The sequence below is a fragment of the Mastomys coucha genome, unplaced genomic scaffold (genome assembly GCF_008632895.1).
Source record: "Mastomys coucha isolate ucsf_1 unplaced genomic scaffold, UCSF_Mcou_1 pScaffold14, whole genome shotgun sequence".
Taxonomy (NCBI): domain Eukaryota; kingdom Metazoa; phylum Chordata; class Mammalia; order Rodentia; family Muridae; genus Mastomys; species Mastomys coucha.
Genome location: NW_022196896.1, coordinates 130,347,677 through 130,368,687, shown reverse-complemented (window position 1 = coordinate 130,368,687; position 21,011 = coordinate 130,347,677). Strand labels below are relative to the sequence as shown.

At 45.7% G+C, this 21,011-nt stretch overlaps 1 protein-coding gene across 1 annotated transcript in view; it reads left to right on the top strand.

Moving 5' to 3' along the window:
- Rab31 (RAB31, member RAS oncogene family) overlaps positions 1-21,011 on the top strand; it is a 126,237-nt gene that overhangs the window by 63,150 nt on the left and 42,076 nt on the right. Inside the window, exons 4-5 of the mRNA XM_031368604.1 lie at positions 9,112-9,183; positions 10,565-10,671. Of these exons, the coding sequence (XP_031224464.1) occupies positions 9,112-9,183; positions 10,565-10,671 (179 nt within the window). The remainder of the gene's footprint in view (positions 1-9,111; positions 9,184-10,564; positions 10,672-21,011) is intronic.

Here is a 21,011-nt window from a genome sequence, read left to right as displayed (position 1 = left end):
GGGGGGGGGGGGGGCTCGCAGCTGGAAGAACTGGGGTAGAAGCCAGTGGGGAACGAAGCACCAGGTAGCCAGTCTCTGTCTGAGCTCCAGTTCTGCTGGAAGCCCAGGAGTCTTTACTGCTGTCTTTGAAGAATCTGGTCTCTTCAAGGTGACTTGGGCTACAGAGCACAGCAGCAAGTCACGAGTAATCCTGTTTGGGCCTGATCTGGCCTTCTGTGCTTGGCTCTACTCGGAACCAAGGTTACTGCAAGGTCAGAGCGGTGTGTCGTCTTGTCAGCCTTGAAGATGGATGGTCAGGTGGTCGAGACAGTCCTTAGTGATGAGGGTGCCTATTGCCGCCTGTGAACACATCCTCCTGAAAAGAAACTGTGTCTGCCAAGACCCCCAGCACTCCGAAGGATTCCAGCTGTTCCGTGGGGGAGGTTGGAATGTAGCAAGTCCAGACACTAGTTACCTTATTTTGGGCTAGTTCAAACCTCAGAATAGCTATTCCTTGAGCAACTCTGAGCAAACATCCTGTGACTAACACATTAAACACCCTTCGGAACCTAGCCACGTAGCAGACTACTAGCTCCCACTAGCCCCAAAGCTCATACAATATCTTGGGCCTGTAGATAAAGCTTCTCTTATCTCGTGCCTGACTCTCTGATGTACCCACCAATCTATTTTAAACTTGTCTTGATTCATGGGCTTTGTTCTGTAAAATTATTAAAAACTAAACAAAACTGCTTCCAGATTGGAAGTGGGATTTGGAGTAACCCAAATCTGTGTACCTCAGGCCACGGTCACTCCAAACGGCCACAGAAGGCACACCTTTAAGGTGACAGCCCTGGCTGTTTGCTTCGACACTACTGAGTCAAGCAGGAGTTTGATCCAAGGTAAAGGAGACCAATAAGAAATAAAGGCAGAGTGACAGCTTCCACCCCGGCCTTGTGGGCTCAAGTGTGGGGTCAGCCTTTTCTGCAAAAACAGGTTTGAGGCAACTATTATTGCGAGGTATCATTTTGGACTTTTAGAAAATTCCTATGCTTGCCAATACCCAGGAATCTAAACTGAGGCTCATGACCTTGGGAAGCATGCATCTCTACAGCAGAACAAATGTTTATACAAGTACGATATCCCAGCATAGGAGAGATTCTAGTTCTTTGTACCTTCTTCTCCTTCTTCTTTGCCCCTCCTAATTATTATTATTATTATCATTATTATTGTTGTTGTTGTTGTTGTCATCATTTCTGAGAGCGGAACCTGGGGCCCCCTGATGCTGCTAAGAACAAGCACTCCACCACTGAGCTGCCACCTATACTGTCCTATAAAGACACTGGTCTTGGCACTACAGATGGCTCAGCACGTTAGAGCACTGACTACTCCTCCAGAGGATCTGGGTTCGGTTCCCAGCACCCCGTGGCAGCTCGCAGTTGTTTATAACTGCAGTTCCAGGGACTTGACCCTGTCTTCTGAGGTCTTTGATCACCAGGCACTCTCTTGGTGCACATACATGCAGGCAAAACTTCCAGACACATAAAAATAAAGAAATCTAGCAACAGGAGCACACATCTTGCTCATCTTGGTGGTACATGCCTTTCATGCCAGGAGGCAGAGACAATAGAAAGTTCCAGGCCAGTCAGAGCCTGTCAGAAAGGAAGCCACATTGATTCTAGCAAAGGAAGCAGAGGAAGCTTCTCTCTCTCTCTCTCTCTCTCTCTCTCCCCCTCTCTCTCTCTCTCCCTCTCCCTCTCCCTCTCCCTCTCCCTCTCCCTCTCCCTCTCCCTCTCCCTCTCCCTCTCCCTCCCCCTCTCCTCTCTCCTCTCCTGTTTTGTTATTGAGACAGGGTATGTAGTACATGCTATCCTGCAACCTACTATATAGACAAGGCTAGTCTCACTCTCAGAGATCTGCCTGCCTCTGCCTCCTGAATGCTGGGATTAAAGACTGGGCCCCAGGGCCCCCACACATGACGAAGCACTTTTGGATTTAATGACATATTTATTATAAAGGAAAAAAATAAGAAAGACATTTCTTGTTATTGCATAAGTCATGTATCATGTTAAAACACAGTTTCTATTAACTCAGGAATATTAAAACAAGTCCTTGGGATGACGGTGCCATAGCGCTAACCATTGTGAACAGTTCCCTCAATTGTCTCCCGGCCCTCTCTCTGTTCCCCCCTCCATTCTGTCAGGTGTCAGGATGTTGAGGCAGGCATATTAACTAGGCTCTCTTTTCGGGGAAGAGAGAAGGTCTGTGTGAAACTGGGACAGAGAGATCCTTCATTACTGTTTTTCCATTCAGCGCCTGCCAGCTGAGTACGCTGGGAATGGCAAGAATTTTCTTCCCTCACTCCCCTTTGTTACAGTTCTCCCGGCCTTGGGGCCTTTTGGCTTCTGCCCTTGACTCGCCCTGGCCTTGACTGTGGCTGCTCTGCATTCCTGGGCAGGGCTGGAGCTTCTAACTGGGAGTTTGGCACCTGAGGCCTATCTGCAAACTGGCCACAGACTAGCTTTGTCCCTGGCTGCCTCTGACCCCCCAGGGACAGATCATTCTCTGAAAATCACTCTGCAGGATCCATCCTGCAAGATCCGGAACCTGAAGCCAGAATGTCTGGCAGGGCTAATTCTCATCTGGGGAGCAGAACCCAGCTGGAGCCCTGGTTGTTTGGAAACTTCTTGTCTTTTCCTCGCCGGTTCATTCCTGACCTGCAGTTTTGCTACTGTGAAATTTATGAAGTCATCGCATGTGATTAAAGAATCTTGTTTGGAGAATTTCCTGCCATAATACTTTCACTGTATTAGAGAAAGGGAGAAAGAGGGAGGGAGGGAGGGAGGAAGCAGGGGGCAGGGAGGAGGAAGGGATAAAGGGAGGAGAGAGAGGGTGGAGTGTGTGTGTGTGTGTGTGTGTGTGTGTGTGTGTGTGTGTGAGAGAGAGAGAGAGAGAGAGAGAGAGATTGAGAGAGAGAGAGAGATTGAGAGAGAGTGTGTGTATATAGTCTAGACACTCAAAAATGCCCGTGTACTTTGAGTCAACAGTTCTACCTCTTTTTTTTTTTTTTTAAAGATTTTATTATTATACGTAAGTACACTGCAGCTGTCTTCCGACACACCAGAAGAGGGTGTCAGATCTCATTACAGATGGTTGTGAGCCACCATGTGGTTGCTGGGATTTGAACTTAGGACCTCTGGAAGAGCAGTCAGTGCTCTTACCCACTGAGCCACCTCTCCAGCCCAACAGTTCTACCTCTTACAGAAACTATCATAGATGATGCTCAGAATCCACTGTGAGTTTCAGAGATAGAAAAGTTCCAGCCACCATTTCTAACACCATCCTTACCTCCATTCCCATTTTATACAATACAAAAAAAGAAGATCAAACAAGGTCAGGCCTCAGTCTTAGAGAATCAAAGTCTTAGTCTCTAAACGTTGTCCTATGGTCCATTATTAGAATGATAGGTCCTAGTAGCTAGCAAATATTATGCAGAAAAAGGGTTGCTGGGCAGTGGTGGTGCACGCCTTTAATCCCAGCACTTGGGAGGCAGAGGCAGGCGGATTTCTGAGTTCGAGGCCAGCCTGGTCTACAGAGTGAGTTCCAGGACAGCCAGGGCTACACAGAGAAACCCTGTCTCGAAAAAAAGGAAATTTCGAGTTAGATTTCCTTCCTCTGGAAGTCTCTGCAGCCTTTGATGTGCTGCTGCTACTTTGGCAGCCTCTGGGAAGCAGCAGGTGGACTCTTCATCCTCCAATTTACTGCAGCAGGAAACCTTTCCCCCACAAACAGCACCATGGGGCTACTCAGAAAACACCCATGGGCCATGGCACCTCCTGTGCCATTTGCTGTTTTTGAAAACCTTGAATTTAGTTATTGATCCCAGAATCTTACAGGACTAAACCAAAATCTAGGTTTCCATTTTCTGATGGTTAAACATTGAGAGCATTTTTGATTTCTCAGTATAACTAGAATGAATTCTGGTGGTTTCATGACCATCTTCACCATTGCCTTAAGAGGTGGGATCCTACCAAAGAGCCTGGACATTGTAAGACTTTAGAAATACAGCGTCTACGTTATTGCTAAGTAGGGCTGATGGGGTGGCGTACAGCAGCCTGGAGCTCACAATCGCTCTGACACTCTGACTCAGCAACCAGAGGATGTCTGGCATGCTCTAGACGAGGATGGTTTATTTGTGGATTGGGCCTCCTCAAAGACCTACATGATTCATGCTGCAGCCCGCAGAGGGTGTGGGGGCATGCCAATGTTCCTGGTCCATGTTGCCTCCGAGGGCCACATCGACTTCCATGATCTGTGTTGCTGCCGGAGGCCACGTTGCCGTCTGTAGTCCATGCTGCTGGCTGCTATGGACAAGGAAGCTTCAACCGCAGTAGCATCTATGACTGCAGACTCATGATTGAGAATGAGAGACAGTGAAGGTTTCTGTGACAACCTCTCTCCCCCCATTCTACTCCTCTACAAAAAAGAAACAGTCCAGGCAGGAAGCTATTGAAGGGAGCCCTTAAAAACTTGATGAAGAGCCGGGTGTGGTGGCACACGCCTTTAAGCCCAGCACTTGGGAGGCAGAGGCAGGCGGATTTCTGAGTTCGAGGCCAGCCTGGTCTACAGAGTGAGTTCCAGAACAGCCAGAGCTACACAGAGAAACCCTGTCTGAAAGAAACCCTGAAAGAAAAAAAAAAAAAACTTGATGAAGATACGGAAGCACAGCTCCTTACTGTCCGTGGGTCTGGCGGGGGTGGGGCTGAAGGTGGGGAAGGATTCAGGTTTCTTTAAGGGGCTTTAAACATGCTCCAGTGAGTATATGGGCAACACAAATAAGACTCAGTGTCTTCCCCTCCCCTCCCCCTCTCCTCTTCCTCCTCTTTCATTTATTTATTTAGAGAGGGTACAAGGTAGCAGGATGGATCTGAGAGGAATGGGAAGTGAGTATGATTGGGGGTGGTGCGTTGTATGTAATTCCCAAATAATCGATAAAAATATATTGGAAAAAAAAAAGAAAAGGAAATACCGAGTGGCTACTTTTCAGAAAGGTCATGATGCCCGATAGCTTGAGTCTTGAAGGACCATGTGGAAAATGTCTCATCCTCCATGTGGTGCTATTGGAAGGTGGAAAGAGATGCAGTGGGGGGGGGGGGGGGGGGGGCTGTCTGTCTGTCACTGGGGTCATTCCCTTGAAGGGAACTTGTGCAATCCTGGCAACTTCTCTCTCTGTTCTGTGACCCCTTGTGGAGTGAGTGGTCTCGCACCCGCCATGGAAAGTCTTCTTAACTCCAGGCCACATCAGACCGACTGCTACTAGGCTCGAACCCCTAACCCTGAGGTGACATAGCCCCTTTTTCTCAGTTGATGACCTCAGATGCTTTGTTAGCGTGGTAGGAAACTGACTACTGCAACATTCATCCACAAAAGCTGAGAAGTCCAGCATGCTGATGGCCACTCCTTTCTACAATGTAGACAACCGTAAAAAAAACAAGTAGTAAGGCCTTGGTAGTTAAAAGTGGATATTGCTCTTCCAGAGGGCCTGAATGTGGTTCCCAGAACCCATGCTGGGCAGCTCACCACCACCTCTATAAGTCCAGATCCAAGGGGGTTTGGACACACACACACACACACACACACACACACACACACACGAAATCTTAAAAACAAAACAAAACTAGGGGCTGGAGAGATGGCTCAGCAGTTAAGAGCACCGTCTGTTTTTCCAAAAGTCCTGAGTTCAATTCCCAGCACCTATGTGGTGGCTCACAACCCTCTGTAATAGGATCCGATGCCCTCTTCTGGTATGTCTGAAGACAGCAACAGTGTAGTCATATAAATAAAATAAATAAATCTTAAGGAAAAAACCAAGCAAGCAAGCAAGCAAACAAACAAACAAAAACCCAAACTAGCCACATGTCCAAAGAACATAGATAACCATCTCTTTGAAGAGACAAATTGGCTTTCCAGCATTTTCTGTGCTGCTCCTACATAGTACCTGGACATTATCTGAACACTGAAATTGAAAGTGTATATTTTGTTGAGTAGTCTGTGGAGAGCTGGAATTGGTGTCTGGCGTGTTGATTTCTAAACAGCCTTTCAAAGGAGGTTTTAATAAGAAAGCTTTTACCAACCTCTTGCAAGTGTGACCTTTATTCTGGAAGAATCTCCTGTCATCCTCCTGTCGATACTAATTCTGGCCTCTCGGAAGGTAAATTTCATCATACCAGTGCGTGGCTGAGTGTGTGCACTTCTGTTCTCCCTGTGTGGAATAAATGGATACATATTGTAGGCTAGAAATGATTTATCTCTTTGTCCTTCACAAATATTACCCTTTGGTCAATGCATTATTGAGTTTCAGAACTGCGACATTAACTTTGAATTTATTAAAACCCCCACGTCTCCAGCAATAACGTCCTTTAAGTGGCTTCACCGACAGATTTATTTCAGAGTGATTCCTTTGTGGGGAATGGAAGAAAGCGTAATGCATTACAGGCTGAGGGTTTTCAATAATTCATGACACCCACAGGCTATTGGCTCAAGAGGCAGCTTTGGCGTCAGAGCCCAAAGGGAAATCTCTGTCACGTGTCTGACTTCTGGGAAGTGGGGTTTGTGCTCACTCTAGCTGAGGGAGGGTGTTTTGGAAACAAGAAGTTGTGGGGAGTGATTGAGGAGGAACTCACCTGATTGGCTGAAAGACGGCTTTGTTTGCACCCTCTACCTTTAGCAAAGCTGTTTACCGCCATTGCTTTTTCCTCCCATGAACCAAAACCCTGAGTGGGCTTGACACAGGAGGAGTGCATTGCCAAGGGTGGCTGCACGAGACTCCGCAGAGCGTAGTGGTTAGGACAGACCTAGAGAAGGTCTGTGCCTGCGAAGGCCTGTGTACTGTATTGCGCTGTGAGACCTGGTGTGGTGTTTGTGGGCAGAGGAGAGTGGTGGACTCCCCACCACCCCATTTCTTAAAAGCCACCGAACTTGAGCGTGATCACGGCTTCTCTCTAGGTCTTCTGAGCATTCCAATGAGAAGTACGGAGACACACCATGTGGGAAATAGAGAGAATGGGTAGTTTCGTTGTTTGCTAGAAACACTATGGGATTCATCCGTCCTCTCTCCTTTATGCTCCAATAAAAACCAGCTGATTTTTTAATTATTTTTTTTGAAAGATCTTATTTATTTTGTGTGGGGTGGGGGACATGTGGCCCTGCCACACCTCACAAATAGAGGTCAGAGCTAGAGGATATGCTTCTCTCCTTCCACCGCGTGGGTTCCTGGGATTAAACTCAGGTCTTCACGCTTGGTGGCAGGTGCCATCCCATCAGCCCAAGTTTTATTTTAACCTAAAATCACCTTAAAGTTATTGTGTGATTTATATGATATAGTCTTTTGAATGTTAAAATTACTGGACCTTCTACTGCTAACAGTTTGGGAATGATCTAGTAATTATACATCCATTGCTATCTACCTTTTTCACAGGAAATTCTATCTCTGCTGCCTTTAGATATGTTTTCACTTTCATAGTATGTCAAAAGGATGTTTTCCTTTAAATTAAAATCCTCTTCATTTCAGGGGTTGTGGCACATTCTGTTATCTGCGTACATTTTAGTCAGCCTCGGCTAGAACAAAATGCTGCAGAGCAGGTGGTTTTAAGAACAGACCTTTTGGACTGGAGAGATGGCTCAGTGGTTAAGAGTACTGGCTGTTCTTCCAGAGGTCCTGAGTTCAATTCCCAGCAACCACACGGTGGCTCACAACCATCTGTAATGAGATCAGATGCCCTCTTCTGGTGTGTCGGAAGACAGCTACAGTGTACTCATATATATATTAAATACATCTTTAAAAATTATGTTTTAAAAAAAAGAACAGATCTTTCTTTCTCATGGTTCTGAGTTAGGTCCTGGTTCACAGACAGTCTCCTTTCTGTATCCTCACATACTGGGTGTGGAGGGACATTCTTCCTCTCTGTGTAATACTACAATCCCATCATGAGACTCTCTTCATGACCTCATCTGACCCCATGACCTATGACCTCCCATGATCTTCTCTCCCAAATGCCATCACATTGACAAGGATGTCAACACTGGGGTTGTGCAGAGCACATAGACATTCAGTCCAGGATATAACACAGTGCCATGACGAATCTTCACATTCCCTGATTTATATTTTCTTTACAACACAGGGAAATGTCTTTCTGGGCCTGGTGGTCAAGGTAGCATATATTTCCTGTAAGTAGACTTCTAGGCAAAGGGGATGCACACGTCAGTTTCTGCTAGGTCGTTCCCAGTGGCTTTTCGGGGGAGCACTAATTACCATCCCCATGTAGTAGATGAGGGTTTCTTGCTCCCCAGCCCCACCCCAACATTGAATCTGAGGTCTTTTAACGTTTAGTGAATTACTAATCATTTTTAGTTCATTCTTTTGTTAATTGAGTAAACATTTACTGGTAACTTGTAGTGAGTACCTGTTATTTCTTCATCTCTCTGTTGAGCTTTTTTTTCACCCACTGGCCTATCCCAACAGCTTTTAAAATAAATAAATAAATAAACAAACAAACTATTTATATTAACACTATATTTATATTAAAACTAGGTCCTCCTTCAAAATATACATGCAATATATACATTCAGGGAATAATTATCCAATCTTATTTGTGGAGGAGAGATTGTGGATTTTCTTAACGTTTCTGGTTTGGAGGCGGAAGCCCATCTGATGTGTCAGCACTAGCTGACCTCAGTAGGCAATAACGCTCTGCCTGCCGGAACCCTCAGCCAGCTGGGTCTGCGCTCCTTCCCTTGCTCTTCATCTCATCGAAATCTATCTTTCCCTTACCACCGTGTAGTTCTAATGAGACTGTCCTGGGCCAGCAGAGAGAAGAAAATTCAGAGGAAGGCAACACTGAAAATAAATCTGTACCTGGCTTTTGGCCCAGAGGAGATTTCATGGTCCATAAACCACAAGCGTATGTATAGCTAGGGAGCAAAATTTATTATTTAATCTTAAGCCCTGGAGAAGTCCAAGGGGGGATTTAGAGCTCCTACAGGGATGATGCAGCATAAAATTTTAATGTGTGGCTTAGGAATGCTTAAAATCTGTTTGTGCGCTGAGGCCTGAGACTGCTGCTTGCTTTTCAACAGTTCCATTCCCTGGCTCCCATGTACTACCGAGGATCGGCCGCAGCCGTCATCGTCTATGACATCACTAAGCAGGTAAGAATGTCTCCGACCTCAGATGTCCCGCTTGGTGACCATCCCAGAAACACTGAAGCAGACTGGCGCTTTGTGATTCTTGCCAGCGCCTGGGGAGCCTCGGCAATGTGGCAAGCAAGAACACTGACAGCTACACAGCCAGTGTGTTTCGCTCACAAGCCGCTTTGATTGATCGTCTCAATTATGAAAGCAATAAACATTCATCTGAAAGCTGACCCTTAAAAAAACATCTATTTATTTTATTTATGTGTATGAATATTTTGTCTGCATATATATCATACACTATGTGTGTGCCTGGTTCCCATAGAAGAGGGCATTGGATCCTTTGGAACCGGACTTGAGATACTTATGAATCACCATGTAGGTGCTGGGAACCAAACCTCTGAAAGAGCAGCTGAGGTTTTAATGGCTGAGCCACCTTTCCACCCATTAAAACTGAGCTTTCCCAGAGGCCAGGGCACACTGGTTAGCACTTTCCTGGAGAATGTTTTAAGTTCTGGGTGTCTCATCATGATAGCTTATTTTCTGTTAGTGGTTTCAGTTGCAGCACTCAGAGGTCAGAGGTAATATTTGTGTATATAAAGGTAACTGTGTGTGCGTGCTTGTTGACGGTTGTCCCCATTTATCTGTGGTTTGACTTTCTGTAGTCCTTGTTATCGAAGGTCAACTGCCATCTAAAAGTATTAAATGGAAAATTTCAGAAACAAGTGGTGCATTTAAAACAATGTATTCTATTATTATGACTACGCTACTTTGTTACTGGTTTTATCTTACTCATCCCACTTGTTTGCTTCAACTGTGCCATAAGGCACTCATGGGACAGAAACAGGTTGTTTCTAGGCTTGGGTTCCAAGCCAGTGTCAGGTGTCCACTGAGGACCCTGGAGTGTATCTCCTGCAGATGAGATTGACTGGAATGGATTTTGAGGTATATTCATTAACAAATGAGTGCTTTGATTTGATGGCATCCCTCTGGGATGCTGACTGGTAGCTGGTTCATTGGTGTCGTATAGTCCATGAGTTCTGACAGCTTTCGCCAAAACATCTGTCCACCTGGCCTCTGTGCTAGAGGAAGGCTATGAGTGAAGGGCAAGCAGGGCCTGAACAAACGTTTCTTCCGAAGTAAGCCTCAGTATTCGCTTGATTCTGAGATCCTGGTTCCCACCAGGTCAAGGCTGTTATTTCTAGTCAGTGGTTCTGACTGATGAAAGTTACACATGTTGATTTTTAACCCCCTCAAGCTTTAATCCAGAAAGAGGCATCTTGGCTAATGTTAATTAAGTGTCCCCTATAAACGTCTTGAATTACACCGGGTTTGTATCTCCACTTCTTTGAAGTGTATTGACAGGTCTGTTTAGTGACTCATCTTGTTTTTTGGTTAGGATTCATTTCATACCTTGAAAAAATGGGTCAAGGAGCTGAAGGAACACGGCCCAGAAAACATTGTGATGGCGATTGCCGGGAACAAGTGTGACCTGTCTGATATTAGGTAAGACACATTTCAAGTGTACAGGTGTGTGTGTATGTGTGTGTGTGTCATGGCTCCCAGCCACAAATATCTCTGATTAAGTGCAGTTATTTCTTTGCTTATGTTTATGCTTTCTGTGTAATGATTTAACTGATGGCCCCTCACTAGCAGATTGGAATTATAGGAAAATGATATAAATCTTGTGGTTACTACAATGATGAATATTAAATCGAACAGCCTAGACATAGCACAGCTGTATTGATTACCCTACACATTGTTGGACTAGATTGTTTTATCACCTTATTTTTCTTACTAACATTACTACTAATATAATTTAAGTAACACTTTCATATACAAATGGCCATGAGAAGTCTTGTTATTGTACACAACATCTGCTTGTTTTAGATTGTAACTTAAGGATGTAGTCCAATCTATATAATAATGTTACTATTTTGACATAATATCTAAATATGATACATTTTATCACCCCAAGCAGTAATGCATTATGGGACTTCCTTGACCTCCTGTCTTAGTCCCATTAGAAAAATCGTTAGCTAGAATACCCAAGCTGGGTTTTTATAAAGAAAAGAAGCTCATTGTGCTTTGCCTAGAGTTTCAGGAATCGAACGCTGACGACTATATCATGGTACAACATGGTTGAGGAGCAGAGAGGAGGCAGAGGCCATCTACAGAGTTGATCACTTGGTGAGGCAGGGGTCCGACAAGGTTCAGTGGCTTAGGTCGCTCTTTTTACAATGAGCAACTCTTGCGGGAACTAAGCAGTGTGTCACAAGGACCACACTGATCCCTTCCGAGGGTAATCGCCTCCAGGACCTAGTCCCCATCCATTCTTCCACCATGCTTCTTGCTCATGAGCCCTGAGGGCCACAGTCACACGACGTAACCAAACTGTGCCATGTAGAGAGTGGATGAGAGGCTTGATGACCAGTGAAACTCACCATTTTTGCAATGAATGCCATTTCAAAGAGTTATGTATTAGTCATCCTTTCCCGTGACAGATCCATTCCAATCTCCAGTGGATATCTAAAACCATAGACTACTTCATACCCCATGGATGTTGTGATTTATTTTCCTATATATACAAGTCTATGATGAAATTTATTTTATACAACAGGCATAGTAATAGAGATTAAGAACACTAACTAATAAAATAGAACTGATTGTAATAGTATAATATAGTAAGAGGCTGTTTACAATGTAATGAATTATTTATTTATTTCTGGAATTTTCCATGTGATATATTTGGATTCGATCGATTGTGGGTAACTGAAGCCCTGGGAAGGCAAAACACTGGTGGAGGAGGCTTCTCTCTCTGGTGGGGAGGCTCCTCTGGTGGGAGGCTTCTCTGGTGAGGAGGCTTCTCTCTCTGGTGAGGAGGCTCCTCTCTCTGGTGGGGAAGCTTCTCTGGTGAGGAGGCTCCTCTGGTGGAGGAGGCTCCTTTGGTGGGGAGGCTCTTCTGGTGGAGGAGGCTCCTTTAGTGGGGAGGCTCCTCTGGTGGGAGGCTTCTCTGGTAAGGAGGCTTCTCTCTCTGGTGAGGAGGCTTCTCTCTCTGGTGAGGAGGCTTCTATTGCAGACTTGTTTTGCCTCCGTTCCCTTGACTCTGAGTTCTCAGGAATTTGTCACCATCATTCATAAAGAGCTACACCGTGCTTCTGGTTTTGATATCTAAATACGATTAAACCAAAATTAAATAAGCATTGAAAATGGATCTTGCCAAAGTCCTGAAAGTGGCGTTTGGTAAATTACCCTGTTTCTTTGTGTTTGCAAACATGTTATATCACACCGCATGAGGTTAGTTTGTAATCTCTGTGAGCTCCACTTAATCGCCTCTTTTCCGGTGGTTGGACTAGTCTGTAAGTCCTCCAGACTCAGATCAGATATACTCCTTTATTGTACTCCTGACCCAGCTTTTTGGCCAGTGTTTCCTACCGTGGGTAGGCTGAATTGGCCTCGCTGAAGGGGGCGGGTTCATCTGACACCTCATTGTGGTAAGGGGAACTTTGACAGAAAAGTCCTTTCTCGTGTGTGTGTGTGTGTGTGTGTGTGTGTGTACACTGTAGCTGTACAGATAGTTGTGAGCCTTCATCTGGTTGTTGGGAATTAATATTTTTTTAGGACAACCCTGCTCACTCAGTCCCTGCTCACTCTGGCCCAAAGATTTATTTATTACTATAAATAATTACACTGTAGCTATCTTCAGACACACCAGAAAAGGGCATCATATCTCATTATGGATGGTTGTGATCCACCATGTGCTTGCTGGGACTTGAACTCAGGACCTTTGGAAGAGTAGTCAGTGTTCTTCCTCGCCAAGCCATCTCACCAGCCCACAAACTGTGTTTCAAGTTGAATGCAATCTGCCTTTAGCTCAGGTTTTTGGAATGTCCCAATTGGTCTGTAGAGAAACGCTGGCCTAGCATCTCTGTTTCAGCTCCCCACATCTGACAAGGAGCTTGTGGCCCACAGAAGGAATGTGGCCAATACAAGATGGGGGGAGGCGGGAGCTCTTGATGAGGGACAGCCTCAGATCAGTGCAGTCTCCAGATAAAACAGGATCGCTGCCTCTCACTCCCAGGGTAGACTCACTGGTGTTCTCTGCAGACATCCTGATGTCTGCCTCACATTGTACAGATCTAGCTAAGATGAACTGGCAAACAACCCAGCCATCTGACTCAACTACACATGTACTCACGGCCAACTCTTCCCAAAGAATGAGGTGACATCCGAGCCCGCTGTCCCAGGTGGCACACCAGCCTCTCTGCTCAGCTTCTTTGCTTCAGTAGCGTGGCCCTGGTGAGGTCCGAAGCCAGCCCTTCAGGATCCCACAGGTGTTCAGAGCGTGGGTATAGAGCCTTTGCTGTGCTTGCAGTCATCCGAGATGAGAGGGCCCTTGTTTGGATTCTGCAACAGAGGAAATGACTTTCTATTGTAGTTCTTGTTCAAACCTCTGAATAGGTCAGTGAGAAAGACTCAGGTTTTCTTTTAAAGATTTATTTTATACATAAAGCACATATATGAGCACACTGTAGCTGTCTTCAGACACACCAGAAGAGGGTATCAGATCCTATTACATGGTTGTGAGCTACCATGTGGTTGCTGGGAATGGAACTCAGGACCTCTGGAAGAGCAGTCAGTGCTCTTAACCACTGAGCCACCTTTTCAGCCTGAGAAAGACTAATTTTATTTTTAAAAAATTAATTAATCAGTTAGTTTATTGTCTATCTCTCTATTATCTATCTCTCTATCTCTCCATAAATCCATCCATCATCTATCATCTATCTATCTATCTATCTATCTATCTATCTATCTATCTATCTATCTATCCATATATCATCTATCTCTCCATCCATCATCTGTCATCTATCTATGTATCCATATATCATCTATCTATCTCTCTGTCCATCATCCATCATCTATTTATCTATCTGTCTGTCTGTCTGTCTATCTCTCTTTCTATCTGTCCCTGCCACGGCATGCTTGTCAGAGACAGCTTATAGGGGTTCCTCCTCCTACCACGTGCGTCCTGCAGATTGAACTCGGGTCTTCAGGCTTGGCAGCAAGCCCCTTTGCTCACGGAGCCAGCTCACCAGCTCTGCGTGAGTTCCTTGAGATTTGACCTATGGCTTAGCACATGCTGGCTACTGGAGAATGTTCATAGAAGCCTCAGGCCAGTAAGGAGCTGGGTTTTTGTTTTGATTTTTTTTTTCCTGCTTGGTTTTGCTTTTTTGTTTTTTCCTTGTATTGGTGGTGTACATGTGTATGTGTATGCATGCTTACATTTGTGCACGTGCATACGGAGGCCAGAAGTTATTGAGGTAAGGTGCTTGCTGAACCCGGTGGTCACCAGTTCAGCTAGCGTGGCTACCCGGCTTGCCCTGGGGACGCAGCACCACCTCTCAAGTGCTGGGATTTCAGATGGGCCGCCATGTTGTCCAGATTTAATTCTTTATACTTGCATGGCAACTGCTTTCCCCACCAAGCCATCTCACCAAACCTCCCGCTAAGTTTTTAACACTTTTTAATTTTTCTTTTCTTTTTTTCAGTGGAACTAGAGATCAGATTTGGAGTGTGTGCATGCTAGGCTGGTGCCATACCACTAGAATGGCTAAGCAAACTGCTAGCCTCTCTAAGTTGACCTTGCTAGCTTTGAACTCACTCTGTAGCTCAAGGCAGGCCTGTGGTTGCTATCCTCCTGTCTTGACTTCCTGAGTAGCTGAGGTTATTAACCAGGCCTGGCTTAAAGACATATTCTTATATTTAATTTCTCCCTTTGAAGAGAGATAGGTAGATAGTTAGATGATAGATGGATAGCTGTGGCAGAGAGACAGACAGAGAGACAGAGACAGACAAAAAGAGCACCAGCCTTCTGAAAATAACATTGCTTTAGCTAAATTTTAAATTCCTTTTAACTTTTAGAATCTCATTCTTTTGTGACTAGCTGATACTGGTGTTCCATTTATGATAATGATATAAAACTTTCTAGAAAAATTTTAGTGCTGGCTTATGTTTATGACATCTACAGGGGAAGAATTTTAAGGAATATACTGGAACATTTTTACATGTAATAAATAGGTTCAGCAACATTGTAGTATACAAGACACAGAAAACTCAATTACATTTCTGTTTATTAATAGTGAGAATGCAGAAACTGAAATAAAAAACCCCATAATACCATTTACAGTTGTTCCAAAAAAATGAAATACTAGCTATTTACAGTTTCTGTGTGCTAAAAATTACAAAATGCTAGTGAAAAATCAAATAAGACTTGGACAAATGAAGAAACATGACCGTGTTCATTCGTTGGTAGTCTCAGCGTGGTAAAGGTCTGTTTGCTCTGAAGTGATTTCTAAATTTAAGTGAAGTTCCTGACTGTCTTAGCAGGGACTTAGCACAAGCAAGCCAATTCTGGGGCTCAGGAGGCAGCCTGAGGGTAGGAGAGCTTCCTGAGATCATGAGAACCTCGGCTCCTGTAAAATCTGGGATTGTCCTCTGTCGCCTATAACTGTAGTGTGGGGTGATGGGTAATCTCGGTTGTTAACCATGATGGACCAAGGAGCTCCTAGGCAGCTGGTAAGGCCCATCTGAATGTGTCTGTGAGGGCATTTCCCGTGTGGCACTGCAGGCTGGGTGCCAAATGGAACCCTGGAGGAAAGGGAGCATATTCCCGATATCCTTTCTCACACACTCCGTCTCACTCTGTCTCTCACACTTCGTCTCACTCTGTCTCTCACACTCCGTCTCACTCTGTCTCACACACTCCGTCTCACTCTGTCTCACACACTTCGTCTCACTCTGTCTCTCACACTCCGTCTCACTCTGTCTCACACACTCCGTCTCTGTCTCACACACTCCGTCTCACTCTGTCTCACACACTCCGTCTCACTCTGTCTCTCACACTCCGTCTCTGTCTCACACACTCCATCTCACTCTGTCTCACACACTCCGTCTCACTCTGTCTCTCACACTCCGTCTCTGTCTCACACTCCGTCTCACTCTGTCTCACACACTCCGTCTCACTCTGTCTCACACACTCCGTCTCACTCTGTCTCACACACTCCGTCTCACTCTGTCTCACACACTCCGTCTCACTCTGTCTCTCACACTCCGTCTCACTCTGTCTCACACACTCCGTCTCACTCTGTCTCACACACTTCGTCTCTGTCTCACACACTCCGTCTCAATCTGTCTCACACACTCCGTCTCACTCTGTCTCACACACTCCGTCTCTGTCTCACACACTCCCTCTCAATCTGTCTCACACACTCCGTCTCACTCTGTCTCACACACTCCGTCTCTGTCTCACACACTCCGTCTCACTCTGTCTCACACACTCCGTCTCACTCTGTCTCACACACTCCGTCTCTGTCTCACACACTCCGTCTCACTCTGTCTCTCACACTCCGTCTCACTCTGTCTCTCACACTCCGTCTCACTCTGTCTCTCACACTCCGTCTCACTCCGTCTCACTCTGTCTCTCACACACTCAGTCTCACTCTGTCTCACACACACATACTTTCTCTGTCTCTTTGTCCTCTTTTACTCTCTTGCTCTCACTTTCCCTCCTTCCCTCCCTCCCTTTTCCTTTCCTTCCCTCTCTCCCTCCCTTTTCTCTTCCTTCCCTCCCTCCCTCCTTCCCTTCCTCCTTTTCCCCTTCCTTCCCACCCTCCTTCCCTTCTTCCCGCTACAATGCGAGCCTCTCTGCTCTGCCATCTTGTCTGTGCCATGGTGGGCTAAGATCCCTGAGCTAAGGAGACTCTCCCTTCCCTTAAGTTCTTTGCTCAGGTGAGAGTCCCAGCATCCTGGAGCAAACACACAAGGATTAGTGCAGGGACTGTAGAGAACTCTCAGCAAAGCTCCAACCTGAAAACAGGCAGAAGACCGTGGAGTGGGAGAATGAAGACAAAGAGATGTTCAGCATCACCATTGGCCTTTCAAAATGGTGAAGTGAAGATCAGAGCCAGACCCTGGTGTTAGTGAGGGGCTGGAAAGATGGCCCAGTGAATAAAAGCACTGTCTGTGCACATCTGAGCTCAGTCCTCAGAACCCACGGTGGAAGGAATTAACGAGTTCTTGAAAGTTGTTCTCTGGTCTCCGCAAACACTCCATGCCGTGTGCGATGCTGCATGCTCCGTGCTGTGTGTGCGGCTGAGTGCAGGCCCCATCCTGTGCACGCAGATAAAAATGATAGCTAATAAAACCAGCGAGGCTGGAGCGCCCGTGAGGCTGGAGTGAGCGGAAAGCACAGCCAGCGACAGAGCCAAACCATGAAGCAGTTCTACAGTTGCTTGTGAAGGCAAACTTGTAATTCCCATCTGCAAAGCAACCGGACACCTGGGCATCTATCACAGAGAGCTGGAATTTGTGTTCACACCAGACCCATGCATGAATACTCACGGACTTTGGGCAACATCCCCGAACTGTAACGAGCCCGGATGTGATGTCATGGAGCAACTGACTGGCTAAGCAGGTAAGACTATGATGTACTTACTCCCTGGACCACTACAAGCAAACAGACCACCAGCTGAATGAGCCTTCAGGGGCATTGTGCAGAGTGAATAAAGCTATGTGTGAGCTCTTCATTACAATAACAAAGGCCTGACGTAATTCAGTTAGAAAAGGTTCATTTTAACTCAAGCTTCAGGGAATTCAGTCTGTGATTGGTGGCCCCTTTGCTTTGGGCCTGTGATGGTTCATGACAGTGGGAGTTTGTGGCAAACCAACACATTCATCTCATGGATAAGGATGTAAAGACCCAGGGCTGGCAAGATGGCTCAGCGGGTAAGAGCACTGACTACTCTTCTGAAGGTCCTGAGTTCAAATCCCCACAACCACATGGTGCTCACAACCATCCATAATGAGATCTGATGCCCTCTTCTGGGGTGTCTGAAGACAGTGTACTTACATATAGTAAATAAATAAATCTTTTTTAAAAGGAAAAAAAAGAAAAAGAAAAGACCCAAGCTCATAATTCTCTTCAAAAGCTTGTGAGTAATGACCTACAGTTTCTCATGAGGTATCGCCTCTAGAGCTGACACCACCTCCAATATCAGGAATGTTGGCCTCAGCCGTTAACACGAGGGTCTCCTCTTTGGGAGACATTTCAAGCCACAACAGAATCCAGTTCCAAACATTTCACTGTGTGTGATGTGACTTGTAACATTTTAAATAAAAACATTGCAGAACTAGAGAACAATATTAGGAGTGGTTACCCGAGGTTATATTTGGGGACAGTGGATGAGGGGGGTTATGTGGTTATAAAAAGACTGTCCCAGTGAGAGCCGCTTATGGACCTAAGCAGAAGGCGCAACAGTACAGAGCTCAGCACACATAGTTGTGTGACACTGTGCCCGAGGAATCTTAAACACACAGGGAACTGAGGACAAGCCAAAGTAACAATACCAAATCCAACATGGTGAAGTAATGCATTTATTGGGGTTTCTTATAGGAGTAGGGCTGGGGTGTTAACTACAGGGGCAGGGATGACTCAAAGGCAGTGTCCTCACTGAAAGCCCACACAGTGTGAGTGATGGCTCATAAAAACTGGAGACCAGGAGACACTGAGACTTGCAGGCAGCTTAGGTCAAATAGTCTAGTCCAGGCAGCATGGCTGTTCTGAGGCTCCTCATGTGTCCTTACTGCCCTTGGGGAAGGACAGGCTTTGTGTCTGTATTTAGTTTCAGGGACTTTCTGAGACTTATGAGTTGTTGGCTTCATGAGTCTTAAAAGAGCCTCCTTTCAGCGGTGGTGGCGCATGCCTTTGATACCAGCACTTGGGAGGCAGAGGCAGGTGGATTTCTGAGTTCGAGGCCAGCCTGGTCTACAGAGTGAGTTCCAGGACAGTCAGGGCTACACAGAGAAACCCTGTCTCGAAAAACCCTGGGGGGGGGGGGGTTGGGGGGAAGCCTCCTTGCAAGATGAAATATTTCAATTTGGAGGAAATGGGTACAAACAAGAGACTATCAGTAGGCCTCAGAAATCCAATTAAGAACACATCAGTGTTAACTCTAGTTTGTAATATTGTGGGGTAGTTTGCAAAATGTGACTAAAGAAACTTAGATCTTTATTATTTTTTTTTGAAATGGGGTCTCGTGTAGCCTAGGCTGACCTTAAACTCACTATCTAGCATCCTGCCTGTCTCCTGAGCGCTGAGGTTGTTGGTCTCCTGAGCGCTGAGGTTGTTGGTATGTACCACCAAACTTGTTTATTTTGCTTGGCTTTTCTTTTTCTCTTCACTTTATTTGTTTACTTAGTAGGGTGGAGGGCAAGAAAGCTGCATGGAGGTCAGAGGCCAGCCTGAGGGAGCTGGCTCTCTCCTTCCTCTCTGTGAGCTCTGGAGATAGAGTTCAGATCGCCAGGCTTGGCAGCAAGTACCTTAACCCACCGAGCCGTCTTGCTGCCCACCCTCTCCCCTGTAATAGAAGTTCACGTGTAGCTCAGGGTGGCCTTGAACTTGTAATCCTTCTGCTTCAGCCTACTGACTACTGCGTCTGGGAATACAGATGATTGTCTTCTTAAGGTAGTGATGGGGGGGTGTGGCCAGACGTCAAGACTGAGGGGCTGCCTCAGTTGCTCACTAACTTGTCTCTCACCATTTGTCTGGGATCTTCATCTCTCTGCCTTCCAGCGCTGGACTTAGAGACACAACACTGATGCAACTATCTATTTTTTTTTTTTTTTTAAACATAGGTGTGGGGATCCAAACTCGTGTCCTTGATCCTGTGCAGCAAATCTTTGCTGACTGAACCATCTCTAACTGCCTGAGGATGTTGTTTCTTCTAAGTGCTTGTGAATCTATAATTATATCCATGAAAATTTCAGTAAATAAAATTTACTGAATTTAGTTGGGGAAAAGGCTAGAATAGTGGTAAATGTATGCATATACGTATTATGCACACATCATTTATATACACAGCCAAACTTCTGGAGAGAGTTGTTTGTGACTGATGTTTTGCCAGCATATTGAGTGAAATGATTAATTTGGTCATATTGACACACATAGGATACAAAAGAAATGTAGAATGATGCTATTAAAAGCTGTCACTTAAGGCATTTTCCTAGCTTATTTGAGGCCCAGTGTTTAATCCTCAGACACACACACACACACACACACACACACGCACACGCACACGCACACGCTCGCATACACAAGCATGTACCACCACCACCACCAGGAAAGATAACTCTAAAAGCAGAAAGGAGAAGCCTGCTGAACTGGCCTCTGCCCAGAGTACATGTGCCTTCCAGACACAGAAATAGCAATAGTCTGACAAGTGACAGGCAGGGCCTGTGAACCCAGTGGGCACCCGCCTGCCGAGAGCTCTCTGTGGCAGGAGAATCAAGCAGTTGGTCAGCCAATCTGGCTGCTCCAGATTCTGCCTGTTGGCACGACTCTATCAGGGAGTGAGCCAAATCTCTAGGTCCCAGACCTTATTCCAAGCCTGTCCTCATTTTACTCTAATCCCAAAGTGCTTTGCTCTTTCATTATTTCCAGAAAGCTGGATATTTCGTTGGCAGTTACAGAAGAACGGTGTATAGAGCTTCTGTCTGTCTGTCTGTCTGTCTGTCTCTCTCTCTCTCTCTCTCTCTCTCTCTCTCTGTGTGTGTAAATGGTCTAATGATCTCATCTAACAGACTGGTGGAGTAAGCTGGTCTGCCCTTAAGAGGAGCTGTGTGCGGCATGCTGGGATGGAAGTAGGCTTAGCCTGTGTCTGGCAGACCATAGGAGTCATCAGGAGTGGAGGTCTGGGCTTAAAAGACAACAGTTCTTCAGTCAGTGTGTCTCTTGAGCATGTGTGGAGAAGACAGATGACAGGAGAGGTTAAGTAGTCCTCATCCAAACT